The sequence below is a fragment of the Vidua macroura genome, chromosome 31 (assembly GCF_024509145.1).
Source record: "Vidua macroura isolate BioBank_ID:100142 chromosome 31, ASM2450914v1, whole genome shotgun sequence".
In the NCBI taxonomy this organism is placed as follows: Eukaryota; Metazoa; Chordata; class Aves; order Passeriformes; family Viduidae; genus Vidua; species Vidua macroura.
In genome coordinates this window covers 1816961-1832306 of record NC_071601.1, presented here as the reverse complement: position 1 = coordinate 1832306, position 15346 = coordinate 1816961, and the positions used below count along the sequence as shown (strand labels likewise).

The window sequence follows — 15346 nt, the reverse complement described above, 5'->3', positions numbered from 1 at the left end:
GAAGGTACATTTGGAGCTGGTTAATTTGGCCACGTGGCACTGATGAATGTCACTGAACCTTGTAGTGTAGCAGCCCAGGTTTCTCTTGGCTTTCCCTGGATGTGAACTTCCCGGTGTCCCTGGGTTGTGAGGACTCAGTGCTGAGCTGCCTCCTTGGCCCCTGAGGTGCACGAGAGACCATCTGTGTGATTTCATGTTTGTTAGAGTGCTCAGACTCCAGAACTGGTTTATTCCCTGTGTGCAGGAAAGGGACAAACTTTCCATAAACCCCACACAGATGGATTATTTTCCATAGGGACCCTCCCTGCTGAGTGAGATGCTGTTAAACACTCTGTGTGTTTCTGTGCTTTTCAAGCAGTATTTCCTTTTCCTTATAACTTCCCCAGGACAATGAAACTTTTACATTTGTGCTTAATTATGACCTGAAGCTTCTGTCAGAGAGCAGGAGCCTGAACCTGCCACGTGGTTATTTCCTGTTGTGGAAGCAGCAACGAGGGCGTTTTAGGGAAGTGAGAGAGGCTTGTGGTTTTGCCTTGGGGAACATAACGTGCCTGAGCTATCCAGGGTTGGAAACCACAAAGAATACCAAGGATTTGAGCTGTCTCATGGAGTCAATATTTGGGAAACCAGCCCTCTCTTCCTGCCTGGAGTTGACCTCCTCCTGCTTCTCTCGTGTGACGGGGAGTGCCCGGCTCTTGACTGTGGTTTGACCTCAAGAGAGTTCTTGTTCATTAATTACTTCAAGGTAAAAGCAAAGAGAGGCTTTGCTTCCTCCCACACCTAATTTATCCCTTTTAGAAGCGAGTAAAAGCTTGTGCCACTGCATCCTGGAGCATCCTTGGTTTGCTTCCCACGTCCCAGAATATCTTCAGCACTTTGTAAGCGGGAATGTGGTGGGCACTGCAACATCAGCCACGGTGGTTGTAGGGATTTTCCAGCTTTCTTGGAAAACTCTGCCCTGTGGTCCCTTGCTTTGGGGAGGAGAGGGGGGAACTTTGCATCCAGGATTTTCTGCCACTCCATCCCACAGGACGCAGAAGGATTTGCTCCTAAGCTGGATGTTCCTTTGAGCAGAGAAGTGCTTGTGTACAGCCTGGAAGAATAAATAAAACACTGTGACTGGTTTATTACCAGGAAACAACACTAAATAATAAATTTAAGAGCTAAAAGCTCTATATGTAAAGTAGATCTCACAATGCATTATGCAAAGAGCAGAAAGGCAGTGGAGAAGGAACGCACTGGAAGAAGGCAGGCTGGGAAGATGGATGATCTTGCGGACAGGACGAGGAGATGTGGAGTGAATCCCAAGCTGGCACGGCTTCTCAAGTGACCTTGGGCAAGTTGTTTCTCCACACCTCCATTACCTGCTCTATAAAACAGGATGTGGTTTTTCTTTCTCCAGGATTTCATCAGAATAAATGAGTGTTTGTGAAGCACTCGGCTGAGCTCGGCCGAGGAGCGGGGACAGCCTTTGGCAGAGGGCAGAGCCCAGGTACCTGTGAGCACCTGGGGGAGAGGTTTCTGTACTTGCTCAACACTGAGCATCTCCTGGAGCACGCCCTTGTCCCAGTGCCCAGCTGAGAGCCAGACTCAGTTCTTCACTTGTCTGCCTTGAAGCCATTGAGGTCACCTCTGCTTTGTGGAGACAGAGGTGGAGGCCTGGGGGTGCCTGATTTCCCCTGGGGGCTGCAGAGAGGCAGTGTTGGAGCTGGGGACAGGCCCAGGACATCTTAACTCCATGTTTCTCCTCGCATTTCTGAATTGCTGCCACCTGGGAGCCTGGACACAGAGCCATACAATCATTTAGGTGGGAAGGGACCTGGGGATGTCTCTGAACCTGGGCATTGTCCAGGGAGTTTTGGATATCTGTTGGTCTCATATCCTCCTTCAAATCCTATTTAAAGCTCTTTCTCTGAGCCCTCCTGACTCCTGCGGGATGATCCTTTTCTCCCTTTGAAACAGCTAAACCCTGTCTTTTGCCACCAGACCTGGTGTTGTGGAAACCAATCCATGATCCAAAGCCCCAAATTTCCACCTGCTCAGAGCCAGGTGTTGATCTGTTGGCTCTTTCTGCTTTTCCTCTTATCATTCCCTGCAGCTGAGAGGACCGAGGAGAGCACCATTTGTGTGCTGTGGTGACAGGAGGGAGCACCCTTCTTCCCCAAGAACTTGGGGTGGAAAACTCGAAGTTCCTCAAATGCCACTTCTGAAGCCACTGCCTTCTTCAGCACATCTGGTTTCCTACTTTTCCAGAATGAGCACATGGAGGGGCTCTTGGAGCATTTTTCCACGATCCCTTTACCCCACGCATGCCCACGTGGATGAGGAGCAGGGCTGGGAGCAGCTTTGGCTTTGCATGGAGCTGCAAACGTGCAGAATGTTCCTTGGTTTGGATAAAACTCCCTAAACCCAGGGATGCAGTTTATCCCTGGAATTTCCAGATTACAGGGCCTTTTACCTGTGCATATAACAGCATTGATCTCAGCCTGGGAGAATCGCTCTGTACCTGTGAGCTCTGGAGATGGTACAAATCCCTCAGGATGATCCCTAAAGCTGCTGCATGCAATTTCAGAGTGAATTTTCCATCTGCTTCTTTGAGGATCTGCTCCCAACCAACTGTACCTTAAAGCACACACCTGATAGATTTATTCTCCTTGTTCAACTGCTCCTGTTCCCAAAGTGATTGGGAGATTTGGGATGTAATCCTTCCCTCTGAGAGCATTAGGAAATAGAAAGTTATCATTGCTGAAGGGTTGTTGGGAGTTCGTTTTCTTCAGCTACAGCCTGTTCTGAAGGGGAGAATACGCTGTATTTTTATTTTCTCTCTTTGATTTCATTCCTAATGCTGATGAAAGAGAGACTTGGCAAGCCCAGATAAAGCATGGGAGCCACTTCCACGCTCCCTGAGGTCCTTGTCTGTTTGCCAGGAGGGAGCTGGCATGGCAGAGGTGGGTTTGTTCTCCATGGAAAGCAGCAGAACTTTGTGGATAATAACCCCGTAGACCTCTCATTTCTTAAGGAGAGGGAGTCAGGATGAGTATGGATGCACACAGAGAGAGTTTGGGAACTCTGATTTAGCAGGTGCAGGAGAATCCCTGTGGATTTTCCTCCCCACAGTGCAGTCTGTGCCACCATGTTCTGCTTCATAGTTTTGCATTGCTCTGCTGAACTCTGAAGGACCATAAGTTTAAATTTTCCAGGCTCTGTTCACAAATATGCTGAGAAAGGAGCAGTATTTTCCTAATTTTATAGCAAGATGGATAACAGAGGTGTAAGCAGGGAGGAGTAGCTGTGCTCAAGTCTTTGAACATTTGCAGAGTAATGGCTCCACAAACACTCAGAGACCAGACCAGCTGGGTTATTTCTAGAAATACAAAAAGAGGGGGTACCTCAGGTATTCCCATAACCCCACTGGCACAGGTAGTGCCTGCTGTGGAAAGCTGGGAATGCAGCCCAGGCTTTGACAATGTGCTCTGAGCAGCTGAGTTTCACGGGAGAAGGAGCTGCAGTGTGCAAACCTGTCGTGCCTGAGAATTCAGTCACGTTGGCATTTGGGAAGCGGCTCTGGTAATTATTGGTCTTCTGATCCCCTAAGAGCTCTTCCTGCCTCTTTCTGTGTGTGTGTAATCAGCTCCATCAGGCAGCAACATTGTGCTGTAACATCAACAAGAGTTTTCAGTGTGGAGCTTTAGTTTAAAGAACTAAATAGTTCTTTAAAGTACTTAAATAGTACTTGGGAGCGAGAAGGATGAGTTGGCTGGAAAGCCCAACAGCTATCCTGCTTCTCCTCCTCCCAAATTTCTTTTTGGGAAGGATGGGAAATCAGCAGCCTTTTTCCCCAAGGCTGATAAACATAGCCCTGAAGTCTCTCTTGATAAAACCACAGATTGGGTTTTTACTTTGTCTTTTTTTTTTTTGCAAGTACTAATAGCAACATGTGACAACCTCAGGCTCGATTGAGTTGATGAGGAATAAAGTCTTAATAGTGAAGAAGAGTTCAGGAGTGTGTCTAAAGTGCTCATTTTATCACCAGCACATATTTCATACTGACAGTCCATACTTTTAGCTAATCCCAAGCCACGTGTGGTGCATTTTAAATCCCTCCTCAGCCTGCTGTGGCCTTTCCCTTGTGGTGTTTTCCAGGAGAGCAATGGAGTCATATTGGCAACCTCAGACTTCCGGGCATACAGATATTTTAAATTCACAACCCATATTTTGAGGTGAGGAGGATAAATTTTGTTCCATGTCAAGGAAGGGAAGGAGCAGAGGAGCCACTGGAAGCATGAGGTTGCAGAACAGCTGCTGAGGATCAGGTGTGGGGTGATGGATTTCCCTTTTCAAGGACTCTAGGTGCCATTTTAGGGAGTCCAGTTTGCCATTTCATTACCATTTATGGCTTATAAATAGGCAAAGTAACCACCAAGGAATAAGATATTGATGCAGTCTTACCTTTGGGGCTGCAGTTTTTTGTGACCAGCCCATAGCAATGTGTTTATGTGTCCACATTTATGATCCCTCATTTCTGTGTTGCCTCAACACCCTGCAGTGTTAGATCCCATGGCACCCCCAAACAAAAAAACCCCGGCAAAGCTTGTTTTCCCCACATGTGCATTAAAGTTAAGCTGATTTTTAGATTCTGGTGGTGTTCAAGTGAATGTGTGCTTTGGCATTTCTCTCAGGAAAAGCATTATTAGGGCAGCTCATCTCCTGGCCAGCTGTTTGGAGAAAACTGGTGGCAACTGGAGGATCTTTGCAGCCCCCATGAGACCAGGCTGAAATAGCAGGGACTGGCACATGCACACACACACACAGCATGAACTCCACTTCCTGCAGAGGACCTGAAAAGGGGGGGAAAGTAATAAAAATATAATAAAAGCTTTTTTAAAATTAATATTATTAATTTTTTTACCGTCAGTTGCATGTTGGTGCCTGCTAAAATCCTGCTGCTGGCCAGAGCAGTCCCAGGGGCTGGAGCCTCCCATCTGCCTGCGGCCGTGTGCTGCCAAGATCCAAGAAAGCTGATTTAGCCTTTTGCCGACTTTTTAGCCCCTTTATCCTCCTGGCTTTCCGAGATTTACACCGCTGCTGTTTGCCAATGTCATGAATTTAAAATCTGCCTTAGTTTTAAGTGTTCATTCTGCTGTGCAGCTGGGTTGTGGGTCACATTGGTGGGAGGGGATGGAAATCCCATTTAATCATGGGGTGTTAAGTAAGTGACAACAAATGGCTGTGTAACAATAGGCCTGGGGATTGTGCTTTATTACCCCACATATTTCCCCTCTTCATTATGATATTTCATGGTTAAATCAAATTTCCCCTTTATTTTCTCTGACATGCACTTGAGTACAACACTGAAAATTCCTCCTGACTTCTCTCTGCTGCTTTAAGGTGAACTTTTTTGCTTTGGCTCATTTCCAGATCTCTCTTTCAGCTGAGATTTGCTTCCTCACCTTCTTTCTGGGAATTCTTGATGAGTAGATGAGAGGGGCATTAAATAGATTTAGTGAAAAATGACCGTCACCAGCGTGGATGACTTTCTTCTAATTAAAAATTGAAACGGAAATGAATGAGCTTCTCTTGAGGCCATGCAGGAGATGGTGCTAAGCCCAGCTCTATATTCATCAGTGATGTGGGAAGTCCAGGGTATGAAAGAATATGCCAGAAACTTCAGTACCTTGGAGGATGCCAATAAAAGGGGAGATTTTCTAGTTACAGCGTATTGATGTGGCCTGGATTTAAATCTGTTGGCCTAGAGCTGAGTCAGAGCTGAATTTCGTAGAATCACAGAATGTATTGGGTGAGAAGGGATCTTAAAACCCATCCAGTGCCACCCCCTGCCATGGGCAGGGACAGCTTCCACCATCCCAGGTTGCTCCAAGCCTCGTCCAGCCTGGTCTTGGACATTTCCAGGGATCCAGGGGCAGCCACAGCTTCTCTGGGAAACTTCTGCCAGGGCCTCCCCACCCTCACAGCCAACAATTTCTCCCAAGAGGTTCCCAGCAGATCTTAACTTCAAGCATCTTTGCTTTGACGTACGGTGTAGACTTTTCCAGTGTTGACCAGAAATTCCCTCATACGCAGCCAGCCAGTTAATTGTAACCAGCACAAGTACGTTCCCTTTAAACTTTCTCATGCAATGAATCAAAATTTTCCATCAGGAAAAGAAAGCAAAACACTTCATCTAAAAATTCCTCATCAGCTCTAGTCACCAGAGCAGAACAATGGCGATTACACTCAGTTATGCAGTGCAAATTCCCAGCACTGCTGCGTCCCGGGATCACAGCAGGGCGGGCAGGGAGAGCAGGTGTACGTCAGCACCTCTGGTTTGGATGTGAGGAGAGAGGGCCTTGCAGGTGGGAAAAACAAGGATCCAGGTCCAGGGCTGAGGAGGTTGTGTGGTCTGGAGTAACCCTACACAACCCTAATGAGGAGCAGAGTGCCTGGAGAAAGCTGTGTGTCCACATCTCGTGGATCCCATGGCCTTCTCAGGTGACACCCCAGAGGCTGTTCTTTTGAGAGAGGACAATTGCTTTTAAATCTAACCATGTCTTAGGTCACTACTGGGTCACTTTGGTTGTGTTACCTGACTCTGTGATTGTTCTCTTGTAGGAATGGCAGAGCTTCACCCTCCCAGCAGCGATGAGAGAGACTGACAGTGCTACGAGTCCCTTCTGGCTCCGTCTGCACAGCGGCTGCTGCCTCTGCATATTCATTGGATGGTAATGCAGGATGTCGGCAGCAGCGGTAGAGTTTGGCTCGGTCCCACTGCGTTTTTCTCCTGCCGGTTGCGACTCTGAATCACCATGACAACGCTGTGACACTTCCAGCAAAGGTTGCCCGCGGACCAAGGGTGGGCTGGGGGTGCACGAGAAGGTCAATGATCGAGTCTAACGGGAGCAGAAGTTGTACCTGCAGCGAAACAACCGTGGAAGAGCCGCCGGCACGGCAAGAAGATGAAATTCCCCTTCCACTGGCTTCTTGTTGAGCAGGCACAATAACATTTCCCTTTGAGAGACTCGCTGTAAAAACTCTTTTGGTTATGGCTACTGATCCAACGTGATTGTGCGCGCGGCGACTTTGGAACTCATGACTGGCTATACGATGTTGCGCAATGGGGGAGTGGGGAACGGAGGCCAGCCGTGGGTGTTGAGGTGGTCCAGTCGGATCCGTCTCACCTGGCTTAGCTTCACCCTCTTCGTCATCCTCGTTTTCTTCCCCCTCATTGCCCACTACTACCTGACCACCATCGACGACGCGGACGATGCCGGCAAGCGCATCTTCGGCCCCCGCACCGGCAACGAGCTGTGCGAGGTGAAGCACGTGCAGGACCTGTGCCGCATCCGCGAGTCGGTCAGCGAGGAGCTGCTCCAGCTCGAGGCCAAGCGGCAGGAGCTCAACAGCGAGATCGCCAAGCTCAACTTGAAGATCGAGGCCTGCAAGAAGAGCATTGAAAATGCCAAGCAGGACCTGCTGCAGCTGAAGAACGTCATCAGTCAGACTGAGCATTCCTACAAAGAGCTGATGGCTCAGAACCAGCCCAAGCTCTCCTTGCCCATCCGGCTGCTGCCAGACAAGGACGATGCGACCTTCCCCCTGCCGAAATCCAACAGGAACTGCAGGCTGCACAACTGCTTTGACTACTCACGCTGCCCACTGACGTCTGGCTTTCCAGTCTATGTCTACAACAGTGACAATTATCCTTTTGGTAGTTCCTTAGACCCTTTAATTAAACAGGCCTTTGAGGCGACTGTCAGAACTAATGTTTATGTTACTGAAAATGCAAATATTGCTTGTGTGTATATAATTTTAGTGGGGGAAATGCAAGAGCCCGTAATGCCAAAACCTACTGAACTAGAGCAACAGTTGCACTCTTTGCCATATTGGAGGACTGATGGACACAACCATCTCATCATCAATCTATCGAGGAAGTCAGAAACTCAGAACTTCATTTACAACATCAGCACAGGGCGCGCCATGATCGCCCAGTCCACCTTTTACGACGCCCAGTATCGACCGGGGTTTGACATCGTGGTATCGCCTCTGGTCCACGCCATGTCCGAGCCCAACTTCCTAGAGATCCCGCCCCAGGTGCCGGTCAAGCGTAAGTACCTGTTCAGTTTCCAGGGGGAGAAGATCGAGTCTCTCCGCTCCAGCTTGCAGGAGGTTCGCTCTTTCGAAGAGGAGATCGAAGGCAACGCCCCGGCCGACTATGACGACCGGATCATCACCACCTTGAAGGCTGTTCAGGACAGCAAGCTGGACTTTGTTCTGGTGGAGTTCACGTGTAAGAACCAGCCCAAGGCGAGTCTGCCCACTGAGTGGGCTCTGTGTGGAGAAAGGGACGACAGACTAGAGCTACTGAAGCTTTCTACTTTTGCACTGATCATCACCCCCGGGGACACCCATTTAGTGATCTCCGCCGGGTGTACCATGAGACTGTTTGAGGCTCTGGAAGTCGGGGCCATCCCGGTGGTTCTCGGAGAGCAAGTTCAGCTACCCTACAACGATGTGATCCGGTGGAATGAGGCAGCCTTAATTATACCAAAGCCACGTATCACAGAAGTGCACTTTCTTCTGAGAAGCATTTCTGACAACGATCTCCTTGCCATGAGGAGGCAGGGCCGCTTCTTGTGGGAGACCTACTTCTCCACCTCCGACAACGTCTTCAGCACAGTCTTAGCTATCATAAGGACTCGAATCCAAATCCCGGCTGCTCCCATCCGAGAAGAACCTGCCGTGGAGATCCCCCACCGGTCTGGCAAAGCTGCTGGTACAGACCCCAATATGGCAGACAATGGTGACCTGGACTTGGGGCCTGTGGAAACAGAACCACCCTACGCCTCTCCCAAATATCTCCGCAATTTCACCCTCACCGCAATGGATATCTACAGGAATTGGAATTCTGCCCCGGGGCCTTTCCACCTCTTCCCCTACACTCCCTTTGACCCCGTTTTACCATCGGAAGCAAAATTTTTGGGGTCTGGGACTGGATTTCGACCAATTGGTGGAGGAGCAGGTGGCTCTGGGAAGGAGTTCCAGGCTGCTTTGGGCGGCAACGTCCCGCGGGAGCAGTTCACGGTGGTGATGTTGACTTACGAGCGGGAGGAAGTGTTGATGAACTCCCTAGAAAGGCTCAATGGTCTCCCCTACTTAAATAAAGTTGTGGTGGTGTGGAACTCTCCCAAGCTTCCCTCCGAGGATCTCTTGTGGCCGGACATTGGCGTCCCAATCATGGTAAGACAGATGTAGCTACAATGGGCTTGTTCGTGGTGGGGTTTGCACGTTGGAGTCCTCTTGTGTCAGCTCAGCTTCAGTCCTCTGGGATGGTTAAAGGTGTCTGTGCCTCATTTGGATACTTTTATCAGTGGAGAAAAACAAGTGGTGCCAGGTATTTAGCACTCAGAGAATGCGAATTGCTTTTGCGGAGCCTAATGTGAATTTTGATGCTTAAAGCTAAAGATTGTTGCTTGTTGGAAATCTTTGCTTAGGCTCTTTAAGTACCTCCCTGTTGACACCTTATAAATTCCTAAGTAGTAACTGTTTCTGCACTTTGCCAGATGAATTTTTTATTAAAACAAAAGAGGGACCCACTGAATTAGTGTCGACTGCAAAGACCTCAAAACTCAATTCTCACTTTATATTACAAGGGATGGCAGAGAAGGAATTACAAGCCAAGGCTGATGTGACTGTGAGAGCTTCCATGCTCCCGAGGTTGTAGCTTGACTTTTGCATATATTTGGGTTGATTATTTTTTTTCCTCAGCCAAACTGAAGAAGTGACACCTTCAAAAGCCAACATTCATTTTCAGGTCCATGAAAATGTACTCACTTGGACATTGTCTTGTAAGGAGTGAATTCTCCCTAAATTTTTTATTTATTTTAGGTCTTCCTTGTCATCCCAGCATAACCTTCTTCACTGGTTGCTGTTAAAAATCAAAATTAAATATAAATCTCCCCTCATAAAGAGAGCAAGGGCAGAGAGCTACTAACAAGAACTGAGTGCTCTGAATCTGGTTGTGTTTAGAGGACAAATGGAAGGATAATGCCTTACAAATTAGGGAAGGGAAAAATAAAAGAGGGAGATGGTACTTAAATACACAAACTGCGTGTGGTTTATGTGACAGAATGCTACTGAGCTTAATAGCAATGTGAGCTTTATGCTGCATGCAAAGAGATTCATTGATTTAATATTTCGTTTTATTATTATTGTGATGAATAAATCCTTCTGCTCACATTTAAAAACCCTTATGGTCCGGGAACAATGAGGAGAGAAAATTGCTTGGTTAATTGCGAAATAATCTTTCACATTAGTGCTTTTGAACCTGCGAATTCTACAAAATCTTTGCATTGTGTCTGTTGAAAAACCACGTCCTCCTTCAGAGTGGGGATTGTTCTCCTTGGAGCTGCTAATGGGTGTTATTTGTGAGAGAAAAATGTATTTGTGTTGATGGAAGATAATGGCTTTTTGTACCTGGCTCTCTGTCTGCACATCTGTTGTGTTGGAGCCCTGCTGGTTTTTTTGGGGACTTGACACACACGAGTTGCTTTGTGTCACCTTCGAGCCACGTGCTGGGGGGCGGGGGATGTGCTGTGGGGAATGTTGGGAACTGTGTGGTTCCAGAGGAGGGAATTGTCGTGTGCCTGCTTTGGGGAGGTGGATGGTGACACTGTGGAGTGGCTGGGTCAGAGAGCTTCTGCCAGGTCATTTCTGGTGGAAAGGTGTTGGTGTTGGTCTGATAATAGCTCTGCTTTCTTCCCGTTTTTCCAAATCCCTGTTTTTAAAAGAGCCCAAATCTGGGATTTCTCACAGGAGGGTCAACCCTGAGCAGCCTCCAGGCATCCATCCCCTATTGCTAAGCCCATCTCCAGACTGGATGTTTAATCCTGTTGGGAGCTTGTGCCATTCATCTGCAAGGATGGTTTGGTGTGGCAATGATGGAAAACTTCCCTGGGCTTCATCAGACAGTGAGAAATTCTAAGTTCTGCTCTGGAAAAGGGTGAAAAGAACATTGGGAGCAGAGGTGAGGCTCTGTCTGAGCCTTGTTGGCTGAGGTGTGGGATGTGCTGGCCAGGGGAAGAGGCAGGTGGGGACGTGGCATTGGCAGGAGACACAATCCAGTGTGTGCCAGTGTCAAAAGAAAGTGAGGAGCTGTGATTCTGTTTTCCTTATGAGGGAAAAAAGCTCTTTTGATGGGGAATATCCAATTCTCTCAGATCTGCCAGTGGTGCTGTATCTCTGTGTAACAAACATGTTCTCAGTAACTTTGGGATGCAAGGAATTGCTCCATGTTCAGGTCCCAAAGCACAGAGCTTGGTGGGGGAACTTGAGGGGAGAAGAGAAGGGGATGAAGGTGGATTTGGGCTGTGATTGAAGTGGGTCCAGGCACCACCTGACGCTGAGGAGCAGCACAGCAGCAGCACACGTGTGCCAGCGTGATCCAGGATCAAAGCACCTGAAGCCAGAAGGGTATTGAAGAAAACCCAGCCTCAGGAAGATGTGGACCTGTTCCAGTGAGTCCAGAGGAGGCCACAGAGATGCTCCAAGGGCTGGAGCCCCTCTGGAGCCAGGCTGGGAGAGCTGGGGGTGCTCACCTGGAGAAGAGAAGGCTCCACGGAGACCTCAGAGCCCCTTCCAGGGCCTAAAGGGGCTCCAGGAGAGCTGGAGAGGGACTTGGGACAAGGCATGGAGGGACAGGACCCAGGAAATGGCTTCCCAGTGTCAGAGGGCAGGGATAGATGGGATATTGGGAAGGAATTCCTGGCTGTGAGGGTGGTGAGGCCCTGGCACAGGGTGCCCAGAGAAGCTGTGGCTGCCCCTGGATCCCTGGAAGTGTCCAAGGCCAGGTTGGATGGGGCTTGGGGCAACCTGGGATGGTGGAAGGTGTCCCTGCCCGTGGCAGGGATTAGCATGGGATGATCTTTCAGGTCCCTTCCAACCCAAACCATTTTGTCATTTTAAATAAATTACAAGCTAATGAGACAAAGCAATGTGTGTAGCACATTAAAGTGCCTTTGGAAGCAAAATAGAGTCCTAAACCCCACCAGGGCCTGCTGGTGGCAAGAGATGTGTGCCTCTGGGCTAGCAGAATTCCTCAAAGGAGAGTTGGACTTCTCCTTACTCCATGTGCTGACCTTATTTATTGACGTGTTCCTTGAAATGTCGTTTGCAAACTGTGCTGCTTGGCTGTGATTTGGGGCTTGTCCTCCCAGGCAGATTTCTTTTCCCTGGTGGGCTGGGAATTAATCAAGAGCCAAGCTCAAAGCTGCATTGGAACTTTGAATCTTTCATGGATAACGAGATAAACAGGGCTACAGAATATATTTTATTTTTTTAAAAAAACATTGACTTAAATATAGATGGCATAATTTACTAAAACATCAGTCAGATTCCTAAGCTGCACAGGAGTCTGATCAAATATTCTGTCCCTGTCCCCATCCTGAAGTGAGTAGGTGGAAATCCAATGTAACGTGAAGTAGTTTGTAGTCACTCAGGGCTGCCCCTGGAACAGATGTAGGCACTTAACCCTCACATTTAAAGCTGTAAAAACTCTTCCCATCTCACGTTAATTGGTATTGCAGCAAAACCCAGAGGCTGTGAATGAGAAATCTTGTTTGTGCAAGCTCAAAAAATGACTTTTCCCCAAGTGTTTGTATCTCTAGCACTGCCTTAGGAGAACTCCCCAGGACAGGAGTGTGACAGTTCCAGCTCCAGCAGCCACATCACAGCCACTGCTGAACTTCTTTATTGCCCAGAGAAGCTGTGGCTGCCCCATCCCTGGGAACGTTCCAGGCCAGGTTGGAGGGGGTTTGGAGCAGCCTGGGCTAGTGGAAGGTGTTCCCTGCCCATGGCAGGGGGTGGGACTGGCTGAGCTTTAAGGTCCTTTCCCACCCAAACCGTTCTGGGACTCTGTGATTTGGGGCTAAACCTTATTTAGCCCAAAGCAATATTTTCACAACCTCTGCTCACATTCTAACAAGTGACAGCCAGAACTTCCAGCTGCTCTCCCTCTGCTGGGTTTGTGAGGGCCCTCAGTGGCTGGAAAAGCCCTGCAGCAGTTTGATTTCTCCTCCTGCTTGGGGCTGAGGTAGGCTGGGAGTGCTGGAGGCATCTCTGAGCACTTAGGCTGGGTTCAGTGCCAGCTCCCGTGGCTGCCAGCAGTGACTAATCCCTTCCTCCAGCTTTATTCCAGAATAAGTCGCTGCCTTTGATCCCTGCAGCCACTTCCAGTGGTGTAACATCCTTCGCTGCTGGCCTGGTGGCTGGCTGAGAGGGCTCATTCCATTTAGCTGCTTGTTTAGAAAGGAATCATCTGTGGAGAACGGCTGATCCGGAAGCGCTGCGGGGTCTGCAGACCTGTTTGGCTGCACACGGGTCCCTTGACATGGCATTTATTAATCAGGAGCAGGCTGGCCAGGGAATGCTGTCCTGACTTTCCCTTCTCTTTGGGCTGTGTGAATGTGCTGTGCTGAGCTGGCTCTGAAGCTCAGATGCCTGAGGTTTGCACATCCTTTCCAGCAGAAGGACTCAAAGGGTTTTTCATATCTCCATTTTAAGGAGCACAGCAGGATCTGTAGGTGATGCTTCTGGCTAAGAGGAGGAGGAAGGGGACAGAACCTGGACAGGCTGGTGGCCATGGCAGCAGAATGAGCTTCTCTGCTTGTCCTTCAGCAAGCAGCTGGATCCTCAAGCTCGGTTTTCTGATACGAGCAGCACCAACCTTCCAAACTAACCAGCAGCTCGAGATAAGCTGCAGTGGTGTGTGTGAGATCATCACGCTAACCAGGAGTTAAAAAAGAGAATAAAACCTCCATGCTGATCAACACCACCATTTCAGTTGATCCTTTTCCTTCCTGGGAGCTTTGTCTAAATGCCAGCTCAGGGTCTGGTTCAGCTTGGTAATTCAGCATTTATCAAACTCTTCCTTGGTGATGTGACTTGTGCTTTTCCGGGCCAACTCAGCTGCAGAAACTCTTTGCTGAGTCCCAGCTTTATCCTGCTTTTCCCTGCTTTACTTTGACTCACAGCTCTTGTGTTCCAAGTCAGGAAAAACCCAACTTTGCTTTGAGGTCCTGGATTGCATATGGGAATGGGGACCTCCAGGTTTACTTCCAGAAGGAGCAATTCACACAAAATCAGCTGAGAAAATCCCTGTTTCTTAGCACTGCGTCACTTCCCACAGGAGACTTGCCCCATCCCTGGCTTGAACAGTCCATATTCAGTGCACCAGCGTTACCAGCAGTGTATCCCAGGTTTGTGGGCTCCGTTTCTCCATGAGAACAGTTTCAGAAAGCAGGGAGATGTTCCACAGGAGTGCCTGGGTTCTGCTTTCAGGTTTGCAGCACCACCTGCTGCCTGCAGAGCCGGTGCTGCCGGGGCGGCAGCTGAGTTCTGAAATCCCTGTGAGTTTTGCCATCTCCATATGTGTTTTTTCTGTTGTGTAGCAGCAGAGGAAGGAACAAATTTGCTGCTTAGTTTACCTGGGGATCCTAAAATCCAGATGCTTGTCACTGCGGGGCCCGAGCAAAGGTGCAGCGATGCGTGACTGCGGGATGATAATGGAACAAGCAGTGCCGACTCCTGGGAATGTGCACTTGGCATATTAACTCCAGCACCCTCACAGTCCTCTCTGCCCCTGCCTAGACCCAGCCCTTCATTCTCCCATGTGCTGCTTTGTGATGGCTTTTCCACAGATAAAACCTTCCTGTAGCCCCAGCTCTCTGAATCCCCTTGGCTCAGGATGCAGCTAAAGGGGTCGGTGACCAGAAGGAAGCGTGGCTGGGGCATTGGAAAGGAGAGTCAAGGGAGGGAAGTGTCCTTGCATGCTGCTGGGGACATAATAGGCTGGGTTTTGTCACATGTGAAGGTGTCACAGGGGCCAGTCCCTGTGCTGAAGCCATTAAACATCACCACAAAAGCTGCCTGTGCATCTCAAACGCTCCCTGTTTGGAGCAGCTCTGTCACAACCGCTGGGGGACAAAAGCAGCACGACAGGACGTGGCACCAGGGGCAGTGCAGCTGCAAAACCCACTTTGATTTTCCAGGGCTGCATTCCTGCTGCTTTTAGGGTTTGTATTGTGACCTGTTTAAATACCAACAGCATACCAAATGTCCCCAAATTATTCCATGCACTGGGACAAGCGTGGGGCAAATGGAGTGTGTGGGTGCATTTTCTCTCTTTTTTTCCTTTTGTTTTCACCTACTTTTCATCCTCTGTGACTTTGTTATGATGGAACTGCATGTTGACATCCACTTCCCATAAAGTCCCAGAGCCTGGATATCTGCATTTCCTTTCTTCCCAGGCTTTTATCTGTCCTGGTGGAGCAGTTCTGCTGTGCAAAGCCATTTG

General features: G+C 48.9%; 1 protein-coding gene across 4 annotated transcripts in view; it reads left to right on the top strand.

Annotated features, from left to right (window-relative positions):
- EXTL3 (exostosin like glycosyltransferase 3) overlaps positions 1–15346 on the top strand; it is a 131161-nt gene that overhangs the window by 98886 nt on the left and 16929 nt on the right. For all 4 annotated transcript variants that reach the window (XM_054001630.1, XM_054001631.1, XM_054001628.1 and 1 more), the window contains one exon: positions 6610–9234. In XM_054001630.1, the coding sequence (XP_053857605.1) occupies positions 7087–9234 (2148 nt within the window). In that variant the 5' untranslated portion in view covers positions 6610–7086. The remainder of the gene's footprint in view (positions 1–6609; positions 9235–15346) is intronic.